The sequence below is a fragment of the Gambusia affinis genome, linkage group LG15 (genome assembly GCF_019740435.1).
Source record: "Gambusia affinis linkage group LG15, SWU_Gaff_1.0, whole genome shotgun sequence".
In the NCBI taxonomy this organism is placed as follows: Eukaryota; Metazoa; Chordata; class Actinopteri; order Cyprinodontiformes; family Poeciliidae; genus Gambusia; species Gambusia affinis.
In genome coordinates, this window is record NC_057882.1 from 6,869,562 (window position 1) to 6,889,532 (window position 19,971).

Genomic DNA, 19,971 nt, shown 5'->3' on the forward strand with positions numbered 1-19,971 from the left:
TTTCCATCTCATCCACATCCAGTATTTTTCTTCTTGCTCCCTGTGTTTTCCTCGATGCTTTTGTTTGATCAATTTTTTATACATTTTTTACCATCACCTCACCGGCTCAACTTGTTCTGCATTTGGATACAATAACATGACAATAACCTGAAAGTCTGTTTACTTCACTAAGTGAAACTCAAAATATATATCAGCTACACACAGATGAATGTTTGTAACCCTTTATTTTTGTTAGTAATTATTTTATATTTTCAGTTAATAAAAAGGACATTTATAATTAGAATATCACACCGTAAAATTAAAGTATTATTTAATACAGGAATGTGAGTTTGATGAAAAGTATCATGAAAATGTTATTTTCAAATGGTACTTCTGATCTGAAAAATGGTCAATATTGGAACACATGCTCTAATTTATTAAATATGACTGTACATTTTGTCATTCACTGATTCATCACTGATGGTGGTAAACTACACAGCAGCCATGGGGAAGCCTGATGGAGGAATCCTCAGGAAAAATCCACCTTCTTTAACATTTTTCTTTGAGTGAACTGAGGGAAGCTAGGAGAAACTGTTTGAAATTGTTTTTTAATATTCATATCTTGCAGCGTGTTTTTGTCTAGTTAAAGTAGAACACCTGCATGCAGAGACATTGCTTTCTTTGTTTTCCAGAACTACATACTATTTTCTGTAAGAGGCAGTTCGTCTCCTCACTGTTGGCATCACAAACTGGATTCGGCGAGCTGACCATGAGGGAGTCCAGTGACTGGCCACCCTGAAGACCAAATCTTCAGCTCTCCTGAAGTAGAACAGAAGGGGAACCTGGATCTCATCTCCTGTGTTGAAATAACACACCATGTTTATCTTGTTTGATGTAATATATCTGGTATATAACCTGGACCTGGATGTTAAATCAGGACCCTTTGCAGCCCCTAACCCAGAATACACAAAGGGTGCATGGATCTTTACATCCTTTCAGGGAACATGGACCAGATTCTCTGATGTTCCTTATGAAAGTCCAGTGAGGAATCAGCCACATTGTGTCTCCTTTGTCAGAAAATACCATGCATATGTTTTAAAGTTAGCATCAATTCCCCCAAAAATCCAGAGTAATGTTTTGTTGTGTGTTATCTGACTTGCACATAGCATGCAAAACCTAGCCAACAATAATCACTTTCATCCAAATAAACAAATATTACAATATTTGTAGGGATTCGGGTTTTCATGTGAGTTTATTAATTTAGTCTGTTTGTCTGCATGTCTTGGCCTCAGTTGTTCCCAGTTGTGTTTTGTTCCCTGATTATCTCCTTGTGTATTTAAACTCACCATGTCTCTAATGTTGTGTCCTCGCCGTCGCTCTGTTTAAATTCCAGTGCTCCCAGTTTGTCAGTTCCTTGCTGCCTGGATTTTTTTGTGTTATGTTGTTTGTCGTCATTAAAACCATCCCCACATCCATCTTCCTCACCAAATAACAACTCATGACAAAGTTACTGTAGGCTGGAGTTTTGTTTGTGACTTTTGTTGATAATAACTTTAAGTCAGATGCGAAGAATGCACATTAATGTTTTAATTTGTAAAAAGCATTTATTTTTGGAATAATTTTCTTGTCTCTGTTGGTAAAAGGACAGAAAAGAGAACATTAAGTGAAGCATCTAGAGAAAATAGTGATGTAATAAAATATCCTTAATGTGTAAGTTGTTAGAAATCTAATAAAAGAACGACTGACTTTTGGTAAAAGAGGATTCATTCAGTAAATGCATGTTTGTTTTGATGATATTTATTTCAACCTTTTTGAACAGCTTTAATCAAAGATTTACTTTCACGTGACGGGAAACATTTTCTACAAATAAAAAGCTCATATAAAAAGTGCCGTATCTCCTGGGACTGTAAACCATAAATGATGGGGTTGAGGCTGCCTGGGACAAGGACGAACAAGATGGCTGAGAGTTTTCTGTAGTCTGAATATTGGGGATACCGATGGAGAACAATAATCGTAAAGCCACTGAGAGACATAATAAGATAAACCACCAGATGTGTGCTGCAAGTCTTAAATGCTTTACTGTTCAAAGATTTGTTCTTGGTGGCCAGACAGACGGCTGTGATGCTCCCATAGGTGAGAACGATGCAGCCAATAGACGCTACATACAGCAGCACAGTGAATGTCAGACCATAGACATTATTAATGACCACACTCTCGCAGGACAGCTTGAAAAGCGAGGCGTTGTCACAGAAAGGGTTGGCGATGAGGGTCCTGCATCGGTTGAGCCTCACAGTCAGACCCAGCAGAATCCCAACCAGCACCATCGGCACGCCCCAGGACAGCGCTATCAGCTTTACTACCATCCTGCTGGTCATCACTGTGCTGTAGAACAGGGGGCGGCAGATGGCCACGTATCTGTCGAAGGCCATGGCCATGAGCACCGTGTGGGAAGTGGTGCCAAACATGTGTGTAATGAAAGCCTGAACCACGCATTCATAATAACTGATGAGACGTTCAGACGGAGGCAGCAAGATGTCTGACAGCAAACGGGGTAAAATATGAGTACTTCCAATGATGTCGCTGACCGTCAGGTTGACAAACAGCAGATACATGGGCTGATGAAGCTTCTTTTCAAAGACAATGATTATTAAAATACCCAGATTCATAATCATAAATATGACGTAGGAAAACAGAAACAGGAAAAAGATAAAGTGCACTGAGTAATCTGCAACCTTCAAGCCCTCCAGCTGCAGGGTGGGACTGTTGTAGGTGAGGTTCTCCATCTGGCTGCGAAACAAAGCAAAGTTTAAGACAACAGACAATTTCTTAAACAGATTTACTAGAAAGTTTAAATTAATTAACAATAACTACAGACAAAGTTGGTAGAAATTGACATTTAAAATATTAAAAGAGCAGCACATCCAGCAGGTTGATACGCACTGCAGGCATGCAGAGAACCACAGCTGTTATCCAGATCATTTGATGCCGATTGTATTTCTGGATGCATTTTTAACTCTAAGAGGGAAGGGCCAAATTACCAAGATAATGTGTGATGTAATCATTGTCACTGGACAGTTCCTATTGGCTCTGCAGGCCTAATGATCTCACACTTTATTCTTTAGTTTTTCCCGCTAAGTTTATCAGAGTTGTGTGCTGGACCTGATTGGCTTTTCACAAAAACAAAGTTGATTCTGGCTGCACCTCTGTAAGCTTTAATAAACAGGATGATACTTATTATTTATTAGGCCGATTTCAGGGAACCTGCAGGGCATTTGGTGCAGCTCTGAGCGTTCCTAAAGGTCCGGTAAAATTATAAATCAATCACTGCATCAATTTCCTGATAGGATTATCAGTAGGAAATTTTTACTTTTACTTTTAGTCTTTCATTAGGTTTCAATATTATTTCAACATTTACTGAGCAGTCTCACTTACAGTTACTAGATTTAATTGCCTGAACTTGTAGAGTGCTTTATCAAGTTCATAAAAACCAAAAGTGCCTCAAACTACAATCCTATTCAATAAATTAAAGTACTATTGTCAGGATCTTATGTTTTTGTTTTTCTGTGTTTGTAGTTTTGTTCATTTGACTTTTGTGTTCTGCCTTAGTTATTCTTAGTTTGATTAGATGAACCTGGTTTCTGTTTTACTTCACATCAATCCATTATTATGTTCATGGTATTCATTCATTGTATCTATTTATCCTTTATTCTATTATAACTTTGTTTTCTCCATTTCTTTCTCCTCCTTGTTCCCGTCTCTCACCTGCTCCTTGTCAGTAATGAAGCTCCTCTGTTTTTAAAAGCTCCAGTCAATCATTTAATACTGAATTCTCTCTTTACACCAGATTTTCCATCTCATCCATATCCAGTCTCTGTTTCTTCTTGCTCCCTGTGTTTTCCTCGATGCTTTTGTTTGATCAATTTTTTATACATTTTTTACCATCACCTCACCGGCTCAACTTGTTCTGCATTTGGATACAATAACATGACAATAACCTGAAAGTCTGTTTACTTCACAAAGTGAAACTCAAAATATATATCAGCTACACACAGATGAATGTTTGTAACCCTTTTATTTTGTTAGTAATTATTTTATATTTTCAGTTAATAAAAAGGACATTTATAATTAGAATATCACACCGTAAAATTAAAATATTATTTAATACAGGAATGTGAGCAAAAAATAAAAAAATAAAAAAAGGCTTTGTGCCTGGTCCCCAGAAGGAGAGGACCAGGCCTGACCCAAAAACCGGGTTTAGGGTTTAGGTTTAGGACTGAGGTGTGAATTGAGTTTTGGTTTGGGGTGGGATAAAGGGCAGAATGGAGAAAATGAATTGAATGAATGGACTGAAATATGAAACTATTCCTTTTTTAATCAGGGTCTGAATGGAGCTTTTGCATTTTACAGACAATATATACTGACCAGTTTGTTTTTCTTTGTCATTGTTGCAATCAAGTCTTACATGGCAATGATTTTTATTTTAGAATAGATATTTTTATGAATTCTCACTTGATAACAGAATTTTCAAAGGATCAAACTTGCTGCAAGATTTCTTAGTGAAGACTTTTGATTGTATTTACTTTGTCAACTTTTGCTTTTCAATTAGTTTCCCCAAAACACTCCAATGATTCAATACGATGCACTAGTTTCATCACTGGTTGTTCTAGTTGTCACTGTTGTTTCTCAAGCAAATGTGATCATTAATGAGGTCCACAGTGAACTGTTCTCTAACAAACATTTACAAACAGTTTCTGGAGCTAATTAGCCCTTAGGGAGGAACATGGAAACCAAGAATTGGATGTTAATAAGAGCTCAGAGAACAACACCAAAGTACAGGAGGGTAATAGTGACATTCCCTAAGGTCTAAAAGGAATTACGTTTCTGTTCAAGTATGATAAACTTCTTTTCACTGATTATGAACAGGATTACATAATCTTGGTGAGACTGAACGGAGCAGGGATTCAAACCAGGAACTTTTCTCAAGACAAATTCCTCCCTCCTGAGTCACTGTCAATACCGTCAATACCAGACACATACTGGATAAATTCTCACAAATCTTACAGAAGTATTGTTTTTAATGTTATTTCTTTATGGATCACGTTTGAATTTTCCAGCTTGGGAAATCATCTGGCCTTCAAAAACATCTATTCATAACCCACATCCATTGACTGGAATCCTTATGAACCTCACATGTAAACAGGCTGGTAAAGCTTCATTGTAAAGTTGATCAGGACATTCTAACCTTTAGCATCAGTGAACAGAAGGACTTTCCACTCATATTTGACCTGTTCTTGAAGTTGAGGACGTTTAATCGACCCTGCAGAAATCCTTAGATGTGCTGCCACTAATACCTCGGCAGGATCCAATAATCAAAGGTGACTTGAAAATGATATTTTTAATGATAATTAGCTATTTTTGCCATTAAAAATACTTAAATAAAAATAAATGTCAACCACAGTCAAACACTATTTATTCACAGAAGAGTGAGAAGTGAAGGTTAATAAAAAAAGCCACTTGGATCCATTGACTCTCTTTATGACGGTCTCTGAACACAACAGTCCAGATTTAATTGAATCTCTTGCTGGTCATTGAGACTCAGGGGACAAGAGAGGCCTCATTTCAGCCAAGTCCCAAACAAAGCTACATGCAGTCAGTAAGTGAGTAAGTCTGCTCCAGTGAAGCCAGTGTTGGAGATAAAATAGTCATTAAAACAAGGCTAAGAACACTTTTGTTTTGGACAGAACATATCAAGAGCGGCTGATGATTACTAGCAGCCTGGATGAGCATGAATAGACAATATACAGTCACTTGCACTCACTCATGAACTCTTACTGATAACTAAGTCCAGAGTGGGTACTCAATTGTGGATTCCCTGTTTTACTATGTTGACCAGTGCTTCTCAATTCCAGTCCTCAGGCCTCCATGCTCTGCATGTTCTAGATGTACCTTTACTCCAGAGCAGCTGATTCTAATGATTGCATGACCATCAAGTGCTGCAGAAGCCTGTTCATCACCCACATATTCAATCCAGGTGTGTGGCAGAAGGGAAACAACTAAAACATGCAGGGCAGTGGGGCCTGAGGAGAGGAATTGAGAAATACTGAGTTAAACCAAAGTTTTTGAGTATATCACACAGACTTTGGGCTTGGCAACATGGATGTTGAAGTTTTCCATAATAAAACAAATGACACACAAAATGTAATTAAGATCACTTAAAAAAAACTTGCCACATATATAGGGGTTTTATATAAAGTTTATATCAGTGCTTGATTATAGCCTTTTACCTCTCTTCCCAAATAGTCAAGAATAAAATTTCCCCAGGAAAACCTTTTTATATTTAGTGACTCGTGAAATGTGGCAACCTCTTTCCCTCGTACATTTGATTAGGAAACTGTAATTAGGAGGTGCTGATTCATTTAGTACAAGTGCTTCATTGGTTTTATCCAGCTATGTCTGTTAGAAATAACATCAATGATATTTATGCTCAGTGAGGAAGTTGTTAACTAAGAGTAATGTTCCTGTTACAGATCTGATACTTAGCAAAGCCAGACTCAATGGTAGATAATTTTCAATATGTCTGTTTGAAAAACTACAAATAATCCATTGTTTTATTCCAATGTCCTATAACTATGTTATAAATAGTTCAGTAGCTTCCACTTTACTTGTGGTAAGACTGAATATTAATGACTGTGTTAGTATAGCATTTGACACTATAATAACACTTAAAAAAAATCTTCTACAACGTTGCTACTTGTTTCACTTTTCTTGAGGTCAGAGTTAATATTAATGACACTGTAATAACACTTAATGACATGTTTATAACTGTTGCTACTTGTTTAACTTTGCTTCATGTAAGAGGAATCATTGATGACTTTGTTATTAAATTATTTGACAGTGTAATAAAAGTTAATGACATCTTTATTATTGATCCTACTTGTTCCATTTTATTTCAGGTAGAGGGAAATATTAATGACTGTGTTGTTAAAGCTTTTGACAGTGTATTAACACTTAATGACATCTGTAACTAGTCCAATGTTAAAGAGAGAATATTAATCACAATTATAATGATCTCATAACTGTCAAAGTTACGACTAACAACAAATGACAGAGTAATTTTATAATACACAAATAACATTTAAAATTTTGATAGTTAACTATTATGACAGTTATTGCAGGTGGTGATTCTTGGTTGATATCAAATTGTCATAACGGTGACATTTTGAATAATGCCAACTTTGCTTTCAAAATGTCATTATTTACTGAATGACACTTTATGACAACTGTCATAAATATTAATGAAGACTTATTCAAGTTCACCACAGGTGTCATGTCATGTGTATGACGGTGTCATGTCAGTCTGACATGCATCAGACTGACATTAGGTACATTACATTAGGTGATGAAGTATTATCTGATGTACAAATTAAAGTGTAAAGAAGAAACCTTTCCAAAGATAAACCCCTTTGAGAGACAGTTGTAGTCACGTCATATATTTCTTAATATTACATCAGTTAGCATGCAAACATAAGCACACCCATCCAAAGATAAACCATATCTACCAACAGGAGCATTGCTGCTGACAGATGGTAACATTTTCCCACAGATGCCATCCTCCTCTCCATGAACTGCCTCTTACTGTTGTTTATTGTTATTGATTGTATGATATTGTGACTTATTATAACTGGTGTCAGGTTTTGTTTTTCAGACTGATGGAAAACTTCACCTACAATAGTTTTATGCTCCAGCTGGAGAGCATAGACTTCACAAAGGATGTTGTGTACACCGCCTTTATCTTGTTCCTAGTTTTCTACATTTTTACTCTGACTCTTAACTTGGGTTTTTTGATTCTAGTCATTGTTGAGAAGAACCTTCAGCAGCCCATGTACATTCTGTTTTGCAGCCTGACGGTCAGTGATATAATTGGAGTTACAAACATCTTTCCTCGCCTGCTGGTGGACATTGTGAGGCCTCCGTCTGAGCGCCTCATCAACTACTATGACTGTGTGGTTCAGGCGTTTCTGAATCAGTGGGTGAACAGCACGTCCCACACGCTCCTGATGATCATGGCCTTTGACAGATACGTTGCCATCTGCAGCCCCCTGCGTTACTCTGCGATTATGACCAGCAGGATGTTGGTGAAGCTCACGGTTACCGCCTGGGTCGTTCCCTTCTTGTTTGTTTCGGTTCTGATCGGACTCTCTGTCAGGCTCAACAGATGCAGGACTTTTGTCTCAAACCTGCTGTGTGACAACGCCTCATTGTTCAAGCTCTCCTGTGAAAGTGTGGAGATCAATAACATCTATGGGCTGTTTTACACGGTGCTGCTGCTGGTAGCGTCGGTCGGCTCCATTGTTCTGACCTATGGGAAGATTGCTGTGATATGTCTGACCAGTAACAACAAATCAATGAAGAAAAAAGCCCTAAAAACCTGCAGCACTCACCTGCTCGTCTACCTGGTTTTGTCGTTCAGTGGATTTAGTGCTATTGCTCTGCATCGATTTCCTCAGTATTCATATTACAGAAAAATCCTCACCATTCTGCTTTTTATCGTACCTGGAAGCCTCAACATTATTATTTATGGTGTCCAGTCGAAAGAGGTGCGACTGTTTGTGTTTAAAACATTTAAATGCAGAAAAGTTTTGCCTTTCCAAAAGAGAACATGATTTCAATATGCTATTCTCTAGAATGTGAACATTTTATTTGATTTTAATCAATATTAAGATATTTTATTTTGTGTGTCAATGTTTTTATTATTAAAGTGTTATTTCCCTGATTGTAAACAAAGAACGAGCTGTCTTTATTTATTGGCTGAGTGTTAGGACAGGTTTGGAGAGCAGTAGGACAGTCTACCAGACTGAGCCAGTGTGGAATCAATAATTGATCAGATAAAACATTCAGGAACCTTTTAAGGTTTTACTGAATTATGGAGAGCCATTTCAGCCAAAATTAAATAAAGAAATATATTGGGAATTAAATAAATAAACGAGTAAAATAAATACATGGGTAAAATAAATGAGCCATTGGCAGCTTTATTCCTATTTATATTTACTTATTTATACATATATTTATTCCCAATTTATTTCTGCCTGGCCTTTTTTCATTGTCCTATTTTCCTTTTCCATTTTTTCATTTATCTATTTTTCATTTATCAATTTATCCCTTTTTTCATTCATTCTTTTTGCATGTGTCCTTTTCCAATTTTCCATTTTCATTAATTCATTTTCATTTATTCTTTTTCAATTTTCCTTTTGTCATTTATCAGTTTTCCCCCAGAACTATGAAGAGCCATTTTAGCCAAAATTAAGTAAATAAATCTGTAGGTCACCATATTTCTTGAAGCAAAGTACGGTGGGATGCTAACCAACCAGTTGGAGAAGTTGCAGCCTGATGATGCTGCCCCTCCTCACTAGCATATATTTATTTACCTTTTTCCCAGTTCTGGGGAAAAACTGATAAATGAAAAAACATTGCATTCTCTTTAAAATCCAATCAAATCAAACTTTATTTGTATAGCACATTTCAGCAGCAATTTCAAAGTGCTTCACACCAAATCAAACACAAAAACACAAAGTGATGCAACATAGAATCAACAGTCAATACACAACATTAAGTCAAGTTACGTCAATAAATTTGTAATTGATTACGTTTCAAATACAACTCTAGACAAGTGGGATTTTAGTTGAGATTTAAAGAAAGTCAGTGTTTCGGCTGTTTCACAGTTTTCTGGAAGTTTGTTCCAGATTTGTGGTGCATAGATGCTAAATGCTGCTTGTCCTCATTTGGTTTGGATTCTGTGCATGCAGAGCAGAACCAGAACCAGAAGACCTGAGAGGTTCTGGAAGGTTGATACAACAGCAGATCTTTAATGTATTGTGGTGCTAAACCATTCAGTGATTTATAAACTAGGAACAGTATTTTAAAGTCTATTCTTTGAGCTACAGGGAGCCAGTGGAGGGACTTTAAAACTGGTGTTATGTGCTCTATCTTCCTGGTTTTAGTCAGAACGCCAGCAGCAGTCCTCTCTTTAGTTTTCTCTGTTCTGTTTGTACTAGAGACTTGAATCACAGGCGCCATTTCAACCCAAGGTTTGAAATGCGCCTCTGAACCCGACGCTCCAAAGCGTCCGGTCCATAACTCTTCAACACGTTGCCAGCTCCCGGTCAGAAAGACTCATTGAGTTCAGAGTCCATGAGATGATATTCAGAAATGATTTTTTTTTATTGATTGATTTAAGTTGCCTTTGCAATGAATTCTTTGTAAAGTCTATAGCGTCTGCCCATGTGCACTAGTCAATGGTTTAATTATAACCTCTCAAAATGATAAAATGACGGCTTCAAATTTTTGTTTTTAAAAAAGAAAAAGTGGTCAAATGAGGAAAATATTCCATTAATGCGACCTCTTCTTGTAGGTATCAACCGATCACCATCCACCAAAATTAAGGAAATCGGGTGGGCCTGGTTGTGGTTCTGGTTCTGGTTCTGGTTTTGGGCCTGGTTCTGGTCCTGGTTTTGGTCCTGGTTCTGGTTCTGGTTCTGGTTCTCTCCACTGGTTGCTCTGGTAGCAGCTTGCTGGTTTCCTGCGGATAATCAGTCGAGGTTTTATCCTTTAGCATCAAGTGAACAGAACAGTTCTGGACCTGGACAGTACTGACCCGGTTCATGTGGATGTCAGACTCAATGTCGGATCAGATGTTGAGGGAATGAATGATTCCCTATTTGTTCTGTAAAGTGAACCGATCTAATGAACTCAAAGCGAAGAACCTTCACAATGTCAATCCGGGTTTATTTAATCTGCAGGACTCTGGTGCCCTCTGCTGGCCTCCTTTCGTTACTGCACTCTGGAGTTCATGTGGGAAAAAGTTTTTCTTTTGATCAGATCAAAAGAATGAACGCTGTAGTGTCCTGTTTATCAAACTTTAGCAGGCTAAGCTTTACCGTATTAAATCTGCTAGGGATGGATCCATATCTGCTGCATGAATATTAATATTATTAGTGAGACGGCTTCAACCTGGGCCCAAATACACAGAGACAAGCCCTGCAGGGAAACAATTTTAATGACAAATGCCAAAACGTTTGGATACGGCTAGTCTGGTGGTTGTCATGGAGATTCATTATTCTGGGTCATTGATGGAGTGGTTCTGGTCAGTCAGCCTGTCCACCAGTCCAGGTGTGGATCATGACTCTGACTCAGGTTCTGGAGACCAAAACCTCAGTTCTGTACGCGTTTCCAAACTGGAAAAAATGTGTTTCTGTTGTTCCAGGCTCTTCAGCTCGGAGCAGGATGTTCTGCTGTTTCACATTCGTAAAGTTCTGGTTCTGATCGGGCCTGGATGAGAATAAATTGTTTTCGGTTTTCCAAAGCTGTAGTTAATTGTTCATGTCCTTATGATGAAGATATTTGGCACCTAACGAAAAAACCCTGGAAACAAACAGAAAGTTTGTATGGAATAAAAGAGCAGAAAGCTGAGCTGCTGTTTCTGTTGATTTATCTTCTTCATATTATACCAACATATTATTATGGTTCTTAGTACATTTCTTTACAGTGTTTTCTCAATTTTTTTCTTGTCTTAAAATTAATTTTTGATCAACCTGCAAACATTGTTCCTCCACAGTGTAGTATGTCCATTTGGCCATACAACAGAGCCAAATCCACATTTATCTTGACCGGCAGCATGTCTGAACTTCAACAAGCTTATTTCTTGTCTAACTTAATCTATGGGGAATTCCAAATTTAAATGAACCGTTTAAGCCGTCAAATCTATGTAATGTTTATTCGACCGCAGTATGATTTGTATTTTTCTGTTTTCTCTCGTTTCAGTTTCACACTTTTTCTGCATCAAATCCTCTTCAAATACAACTCTGGCCTGGTCCTTGAAGGAAGTGACGAGAGACACAGTATGGATCACCGTGAACGCTGCCTCACATTGGGTGGGCCAGTGCTTTTATCTTCAGGACTGTCCTGCTGTTGGAACCTCGTGGGATAGAAAACCATTCTGGAAAATTGCCGACTTGACTTGAGGAGGCCGACAGGAAGCACGTGGTGGGGTGACTGTGAGCAGGTGGGTGTAGTGAAGAGGAAAGACCTGCTTGGTTGGGCAAGGAACCCATTAGAACTGGAGTTCTAGTTCAGCTTTGTCTTCTGTTTATTTTATGCTTCCCGGGGGGCGACTCGCATGTCATCCACCAGAGGGCGCTGCAATCCTCCCGTTCTGGATCTCGGTTCTGAACCGAACAGGTCTGGTCCAGAGTTCATTGGGCCACAGATAAAAATCAGAAGCAGGGAATAATTATAAATATCATTTATTGTAAATCAATACAATCACAGGTTCAGCTGACTGATTATACTTACTGAACAGTGAGCAACTCATGCAGTGTTGGTTCATAAAGTGGACAAAATGTTAAAGAATCAGAACCGACCCCGGTCCAAAATGAAGCTCCCAGGTTTTTAGGACGTTAGATGATTTTATGACCTTAATAAAGCACTAAATGATCGGATTAATGGATAATCTGCTGTCATTTAACGTTTCAAGAAACAGCATGAAAAACCTCTGAAGCTAAATATTATCAAACATGAGGAAGTTCTGGAAGTTCTCAGGTCCATGAACGACTCGGCAGAGTACCCAACTAGAACCAACGGAGCCGTTTGGACTTGCAGAGAACCGGACCCAGGTTCTCCTGGTTCAAATAGCTACACATTATTGCTTCAAATATTTTAATCTGACTGTATCCTTCACTTCCAGAAAACCCGACTTCATCTAAAGGTTCTGGGATAAGATTCAGCTTGGTCCTGTTTGGGTTCAAAGGTCACGAAGCAAAACATGGTGAAAAACTTCAAACTTGATGAGGTGTAAAGGTGAGAAACCTCAGGAGACTGGAGGTGACGCTGCTCACGGCGTTGCCACGGCGGACCTGTCCAGATGTTCTGGTCGGATCCGTCAGACGGCCTTGCCCAGGATCAGGACGCTCATGAAGAAGAACATGATGAAGAAGAGCCACATGAAGAAGCGGTCCATGACCTTGGCGACCTTCCTCCACTCAGCGACGCGGCGCTGGGCGGTGCGCTGGTCCTCGTACGACCCGGCGATGGACTCTACGCTTTGCAGCAGCCGCTGGTGCTGGCACACACACCTGGTTCTGACCCGGATCTCCCTCTGGGTCGAACCGCCGGCCGGCTGCTCTGCCTCTCTATCCTCGGAGTGGTCGATGGTGACCAGCAGATCCTCCTTCCACACCGCTTCCTGCCCCCCTGCCTGCTGCTGCCCCTCTTCCTTCCCCCCTGGACCCTCCTCTTCGACGCCCCGCCCTCCCCACGCCTGCCCATTGACGTCCCAGCTGGCTCCTCTTCCTCTGTCGGTGGATCGGCTGCTGGACTCCTGCCGGGAGAGCGGCTGCTTCCTGGACGGCGCCCCCCCCAGGCAGCTGGCCCCCACCTCGCTGACGAAGCAGATCCGGGCCAGGAAGTTGAGGACAAGGAGCTCAGCCCACTTTGGGATGGGCCGGGCCTCGGGGCCGCAGTGGTGGATGTTCATGATGAAGATGGTGAGGGCGGTGGAGGCGGTGACCATCGTCATGGTAGCGATGTAGTACTTCCCTGGTGGGACACAGACAGGTTACCATCTGGACTCAGAACCGGGTCAGACTTAAAGATCTGGTACCATGTCTTCCAGGCACATAGTGCCATTTTACAGCTCAGTAACTGTGTTATAAAATATCAAGTATAACTTAAAAGAAATGCTACTTGTTATTTAACTCCCTCTTTCTCTTTAAGAATCTCCTGCTCTCTCTGATGCTCCGCCTCCAGGAAGTCATCCCAACATGGCTCCTCTGTTAACCCTTTACCGTTAATTACTCTGAGAAGTGGCTCCCATAATGAGCTCATCAGTTCCCCCATCTGTCAGCTAATTGCTGCTGGCTAGTCTGAAGGAGCCGATAGGGGGAGGAGTTGTGCCTCGAAGGCAGGGCTAGGTCCACCCAGGCGTTTTGCTCAGCTGAATGGTTGCCATGGAGATTAAAGGATTTCTCACACATGAAAGATTCAAACCAGCACTGCAGGGAAACACAACATGGTGAAAGCTGATTTTACGTGATACTGCTCCTTTAAACAGAACCAACCCTGACAAAAGCTAACTAACAGATCATTTTTCCCGTTTCGTATGGCCGTAACCATGGCAACTAGGTCAAAATGACATGTATTTACTAAAGCTGAATATTTATTAAGTCTGACCCGGTTCCTGATTTCAGCCTGCTCCTCTCCTCTTCCCTCCTCAGTGTGTGTGACAAGGTGTGTGTGTGTGTGTGTGTGTTTGTTTCTAATACTTTGTGGGGACCATTTTCCTGAAACACACTACGTTGTGGGGACCCACTGCTCCTTGTGGGGATCCAAGCCTGGTCCCCACAAGCCTGGTTCAGATTTAGGACTAAGGTGTGAATTGAGTTTTGGTTAGGGTTAGATATGTAATGGTTAGGGTAAGGGTAAGGTTTAGGCTGTAGAAATTAATGGAAGTCAATGGAAAGTCCCTGCAAAGATAGCTGCACAAACATGTGTGTGTGTCTGTGACTCGGTGTGTGTGAGGATTTAAAGCTGCTGCTGCTGCCGGAGCTGCCCGGTGCTGAATGGATCGGCAGATCCTGAGCTGTGATTGGTGGATTCGCTGACAGGAAGCATCGACCCTCCGGCTTCCTGCTGATTGCTCTGTCACAGTCATTACGGCTGATCTGCTGACTCAGCAGGATTTAAACTCTTCCTTGTTCTGCTCTGATGGAGCGACCCGATGTGGATCCCGGCCAGGAATCTAAATCCTTTAATGAGGACCGACGCCTTCGCCCCCCAGCAGACCAGAGCTGGAGGCTTTATCCGTTTATCTGGAAGCCGTTTCCTCCACGGAGTCAGACTGAAACGCTGCTGCTGCTCATTAAAATTTCCCTCAGAGAAATTACAGGATTCAGTGAGAAAATAACTTTATGCCTCCAGGCAGGTTTATTAGATAAAACTGCTGCGTTTCTGTTCTGTACGATTGATTCTGATGATTATTAATGTGATAACAATGTGATAATAATGTGATAATAATGTGATTAAACTCAGCTGTTTTACTGAGACAAGCTGACATTAAATCTCTGCCTGGATGCAACATCGGCTTCATCTGCCTGCAGCTTAAACAGCAACAAGGGAAATTAAAAACTTGCTTTTTTTAATCTAATAAAGAATTATAGAAATCTACATAATCTCTCACTGCATCACATTAACTTTCATATTTATTTCCCCAGAAGATATAAAAACTGGAGAGAAATATTAACATTTCTGCCCAAGATCATTCCTGAATAAAACACCGTAACATACTTCTTGTTGTTGTATGGCAGGCCGTTTTAACATTAAATCAGTTTTATCTATAATTACATTCTAGTTATCTAAGCAATGGCTGCTGAAATCCGCAAAGAATTTTTTGTTTGTTCTTTCCATAAAACACCGACAATGAACTGAAAGGGCATAGATGAGATAAAAGTGCTGCTGTCGAACAACTTAAAATAATATTTGATTTTTTCATTAAAATTTGAAAATGTTATGTAAATCTGGGACACTGTGACAGAATAATTAACAGTGATGTTTCCTGACTAGTCAGAATGTTCATGCAACATATCTGGAAAAGAAAAACTATCTAGATTAAATATATCTACTTCATTCAAAGACATAACGAATTATGATGAGTCAGAATTCCAGATATCTATAAGTTAGTTTTGCTGAGTCATCATTAGGTTTCATCGGCACTAATATAATAATATATATCTATGCTTAGGATGTCTTGAATGATGGAGTCATCAATCTGTCTTAATTGTGTTTTATGTTGATGTTTGACAGCAGACATGTTGAATCCTCCAGCCAGAGACGTTTGTTCTCTGCTGAGGTTCAGGTCAGAGGAAACTCCTCACCGATCAGCGGGACGCTCTCGGACGGCGGCATGCTCTCGGCCACCAGCAGCTGGAACACGGTGAGGGCCAGAAGCACCGTCACGCCCAGCGACACCTTTTCGCCCGAGTCGGCCGGCAGGTAGAAGCCCAGCGGCGCCAGGAAGGAGATCATCATGCAGGGCAGCAGCAGGTTGAAGATGTAGAAAGAGGCTCGGCGCTTCAGGTGCAGCGTGAAGGTGATGTCCGGGTACGGGTCCGAGCAGCAGCCGTACAAGATCACGTTCTTTTTGGCTGGCATGCGCAGAACCTGCGGGACAAAGGTCAGAGGTTGGGCACAGCAAGCCGGGCAGCAGGAGACCCGGCCGGTGACCTCTCACCTCCCACTCAACGTTAGGGACAAAGTCGGCCAGGTCGGCGCTGTCCAGCGCGTTGAACAGGTCCATCTGGTTCCCGTTGTGGGTCCAGGAGCCGAAGGTCAGGTGGCATTGCTGAACGTCGAAGGGGAAGAACACCACGTCCACCGAACATGAGCTCTTGGTGATGGCCGGCTGGTCCCACGTCACCTGGCCGTCATTACGCAGCACTACGTTGGTCTCCATGGAGCTGGAGAACTCATCGTCCGCACTGCGGAGAGGCGAGGGTTAAACCTCAAGGAAATCACAAGCCCCGCTCACCTGATATAGCCCCACCCACCTGATATAGCCCCACCCACCTGAGACAGCCCCGCCCACATACTGTAACTCCTCCCACCTGGAGAACTCATCATCCACACTAAAGACAAGGAAGCGTTAAACCTGGGGGAAACCAGGGCCTGTAGACCACAAGCACTATCCACCCTACAGCAGCCACACCCTGTGCCCTATCCCCACCCCTGCAGTAGCTCCGCCCACCTTACAGTGCCCTCTCCCCTAGCCCCACCCTCCTGCAGTGGCTCTATCAACCTGCTGTAGCCCCTCTCACCTGTTGTAGAGCACGATGTCGGGCCTCCAGACGTAGCTGCTAGGGATGCGGACGACGTCCAGGCCGTCGTACTCGTCGCTCCTCCAGCTCAGGAAGGCGTCCATCCACACCTGGCGGATCCACAGGTAGGTGGTCAGGATCTGGTTTCGCTCGTCCTGCAGAGAGCGAAGCGGTGAGAGTGGGGAGCCGCCGAGCGCGCTCAAATGGTGGCAGTGGCGTCGGCGGCAGTGTGGTTACCATGTCGATGATCTGGGACAGCGTGATCTGCAGCGTGACGTTGATGACGTGGTCGGTGTCGTCCACTGGCCGCAGAGCGTTGGTGTAGTTGGAGAAAAGGTCGCTGAGCAGCTTCTGGGCGAAGCGGCCATGGGCCGAAAAACACCCTGCAGACCGGATTATTCTGGATTATTCATTCTTAAAGGCTTGGTTTATAACTTTTTCTCGTGTTCCTTTAATTTCTCTTTTCAAACGTTAAACTTGTTTCCAGGAGTTTCTGTCCTCTGATCTGATCGTGAATTGTTTCTAATCTGCAGTGCTTCCTGCTGCAGCTGATTCATTCCCTCCTTAATTAACCTGATCCTCACCTCAGCCTTAATCTGGAACAGCAGGATTACACTAATCCACTCATTAATGAGGAACAAGATCAGAATCTGATCCAACTCTTTTAAAAATTAAAGTTGTTTAGCATTCTTTTCATGAGTTCATATTTCTGTATTTATTATGTTTTATTGGTTGGATGCCTGCAGCTGCCGACCAATCAGATGAGAGAACCCTGCAGATGATCCATCGAACCATCAGGGATTCCCCCTCTGGTCAGAGGAACCTCCTCATAAGAGTGGAGGGAAACTCTGCAGATCCATAAATCAGGAATAAAATCCATGAACGGCCCAGAACCAGCAGCAGAGCCAACTGGGCCTGCTAAGGTTTTGTTGTTATCCTGGTTTGGCCCAAAGCTGCTGGGTTCTAATGAAATGAGGTCCAGGTGAATTTTAACTAGAATATTAATGAATCTGCTGTGGTTCTGATGGAAACAGGAATAAAACCCAGTGAGTCTCTGTGGCCGTTGGAGCTTAACTGGGTTCTTGTTCGGCTCGGTTCTGGTCCGATTCAGGTTTCATTGAGTTGAGCAGCAGCTCGTTGAACTAAAAAGGAGCGGCTGCTGCGGCGCTGACCTTCAGATTCCTGAGGACAGGAGATGCTGCTGCTCTGGACAAACATGGACATGCTGACTGGACCCGGTTCTGACCCGGTTCTGGCCCACTATCTGCACCAGCTGGAGTTGTTTGTCAGAACCTGCCGGCCTTTAGCGCGTCTGGGAGATAATCTGAGACGGGACGCCTCCCACGTCTCTCTGGGCTAAATATTTACCTTGTTAGGCTGATTCTCTCTGGCGGCCATCTTGCCTCTGGGGTTATTTACTTCCAGATTAGATCAACTTTGCTCCGTTTACCTCATTTCTAACCCTTATTACTCCGCGTGCGCTTTAAATCTAAGGCCCAAATCACAACCAGAATCAGATACAGATCAAATAAACATTTACTTGTGCTGCATTACATCCTGAAATATTTGCAGCTGCCTCGATACTAAACCCCAACGTCTGATTGGTTCCGCTGTTTGGGCCGCTTCAGGGGAACCAATCAGGTGACGCCTCACCTAATTGGTGAGGCGTCATGGTTAGTCCTTAACTCGCAACATGTACCCAATAATTACCAATAACATTTTATTTATTTACTCATTCAGGATAACTGAAAGAATCTGATGCGCAGCTAGATATTATAATAATGATAACAACAACAACAACAACAATAATAATAATAATAATAATAATAATAATAATAATAATAATAATAATAATAATAATAATAATAATAATAATAATAATAATAATAATAATAATAATAATATAACTACTGTCTCTTGTGATTTGAGTCTCAGCCATTAAAGCACTTGATGTCCATAAGCGCTTCCCCTCTCAGCATGATGCTGCCTCCACCGGATCACCAGCTGGGCTAAGCTCCGCCCACATTGGAGCAGAACCCACCAGAACCAGAAGAACTCGGCTCCTAAAGCTCTGCTACTTGGAAGGTTCTGGTACAGAGGACTAGTGGACCAGAACCGGGTCACAGAAAACCAAACCAGCCAGATAGAACTGAATAAATGCAACCACAGAGGACATGGAGAACCTCCAGACAGGCTCTGATTCTGGTTCTGCTGGATCAGCTCAGTGAGCCTAGATTGAAGGTTCTGGTTCTGATGAGAAAAAGTTCTGCTTTTCTCATCAGAAGGAGGGGGAGTTCTGCTTTGATGCTTCAGAAGCTGCTGGTTCGGAAACTGGATCGGACCAGGAGGTTCTGCCTCACTCTGTTTAACACCTTGGTTCTGTCAGAACAGAAACTGTTCTGAATCGTTTCTGTGCTGACGGTTCTGACCCATTCCACTACGTCTCACTGCCCAGCAGAACCAGGACCAGTCTGTAAAGGTCCTGACTTCTGTCCTCCAGGTGGGACGTGATGGACTCTGTCCGTCCAGAACCTCCACAGAACCGGCTCTGTTCTCAGAATAAAGCATCAGAACTTTGTGTCTCAGTTCAGGAACCAGTACCAGGTTCTGGTTCTGTTCCTGGTCCAACCCGAGCGCAGACCCACATTAAGCTGTTCTTACCTGGAAGCAGCAGCAGCAGCAGGACGGCAGAGGTTCTGCAGCAGAGCTCCATCCTGGTTCTGATCCGATAGTCAGACTGGGTCCAGCCTGAGGAGAAGAGGGAGGGGGAGGGGCTGAGGCAGAGGATGGTGATGAAGGTCTGAGCGTGTGCAGTAGAGCTCTGGTCTCTGATGTATGAGGAGTCGTCTGTGCTCCTCTGGCTCTGCACCATGTTAGGACAAAACTCTGCAGGACACCGTCCACCGTGCCTGGAGGACAGACCTGGTTCTGACCTGGTTCTGGTTCTGCTGACCCAAAACTCCATCGGTCAGTTCCTCTTTGATCCAGTTAAAGAAGACAGACTGCAGTTCATCTGATTCACAATTGATTCACAATTGATTCACAATTGATTCACAATTGAATCAGATGAACCGATTCGATCTTTTGAAGATTTCTGTCTGAGCATGCTCAGTTCAGATCAGTTCAGTTC

General features: G+C 41.9%; 3 protein-coding genes across 5 annotated transcripts; 1 reads left to right on the forward strand and 2 right to left on the reverse strand.

Annotated features, from left to right (window-relative positions):
- Window positions 1-1,781: 1,781 nt before the first annotated feature.
- On the reverse strand, window positions 1,782-2,762 carry LOC122845120 (olfactory receptor 52K1-like). Its single transcript, XM_044141183.1, has one exon. The coding sequence runs from the start codon at window positions 2,760-2,762 to the stop codon at window positions 1,782-1,784; it is 981 nt and encodes a 326-aa protein (XP_043997118.1).
- A 4,923-nt stretch (window positions 2,763-7,685) lies between these two features.
- Window positions 7,686-8,642, forward strand: LOC122845125 (olfactory receptor 11-like). The gene has a single exon (XM_044141190.1). The coding sequence runs from the start codon at window positions 7,689-7,691 to the stop codon at window positions 8,640-8,642; it is 954 nt and encodes a 317-aa protein (XP_043997125.1). The 5' UTR covers window positions 7,686-7,688.
- Window positions 8,643-12,262: 3,620 nt separating this feature from the next.
- Window positions 12,263-19,846, reverse strand: LOC122845111 (neuronal acetylcholine receptor subunit alpha-10-like). 3 transcript variants are annotated; one of them, XM_044141168.1, is made up of 6 exons: window positions 19,503-19,846; window positions 17,079-17,224; window positions 16,842-16,996; window positions 16,259-16,505; window positions 15,903-16,188; window positions 12,263-13,569 (listed from the first exon to the last, which is right to left on the reverse strand). In XM_044141168.1, the coding sequence occupies exons 1-6, from the start codon at window positions 19,804-19,806 to the stop codon at window positions 12,914-12,916; spliced, it is 1,794 nt and encodes a 597-aa protein (XP_043997103.1). In that variant the 5' UTR covers window positions 19,807-19,846; the 3' UTR covers window positions 12,263-12,913. The 3 variants fall into 3 exon arrangements, with proteins under 3 accessions (XP_043997103.1, XP_043997105.1, XP_043997104.1); XM_044141170.1 differs by lacking the exon at window positions 19,503-19,846 and adding an exon at window positions 18,210-18,348; XM_044141169.1 differs by lacking the exon at window positions 19,503-19,846 and adding an exon at window positions 18,014-18,184.
- Between the last annotated feature and the right edge of the window lie 125 nt (window positions 19,847-19,971).

Excerpts from the sequence above, each read along its gene's own strand:
- LOC122845111 (XM_044141168.1), bottom strand. The coding sequence starts at position 19,806 with ATGGAGTTTTGGGTCAGCAGAACCAGAACCAGGTCAGAACCAGGTCTG. Across the intron at positions 16,189-16,258 it reads TCCCTAACGTTGAGTGGGAG|GTTCTGCGCATGCCAGCCAA; the intron begins GTGAGAGGTCAC and ends TTTGTCCCGCAG. Across the intron at positions 13,570-15,902 it reads CGAGAGCGTCCCGCTGATCG|GGAAGTACTACATCGCTACC; the intron begins GTGAGGAGTTTC and ends GTGTCCCACCAG.
- LOC122845120 (XM_044141183.1), bottom strand. The coding sequence starts at position 2,762 with ATGGAGAACCTCACCTACAACAGTCCCACCCTGCAGCTGGAGGGCTTG.
- LOC122845125 (XM_044141190.1), top strand. The coding sequence starts at position 7,689 with ATGGAAAACTTCACCTACAATAGTTTTATGCTCCAGCTGGAGAGCATA.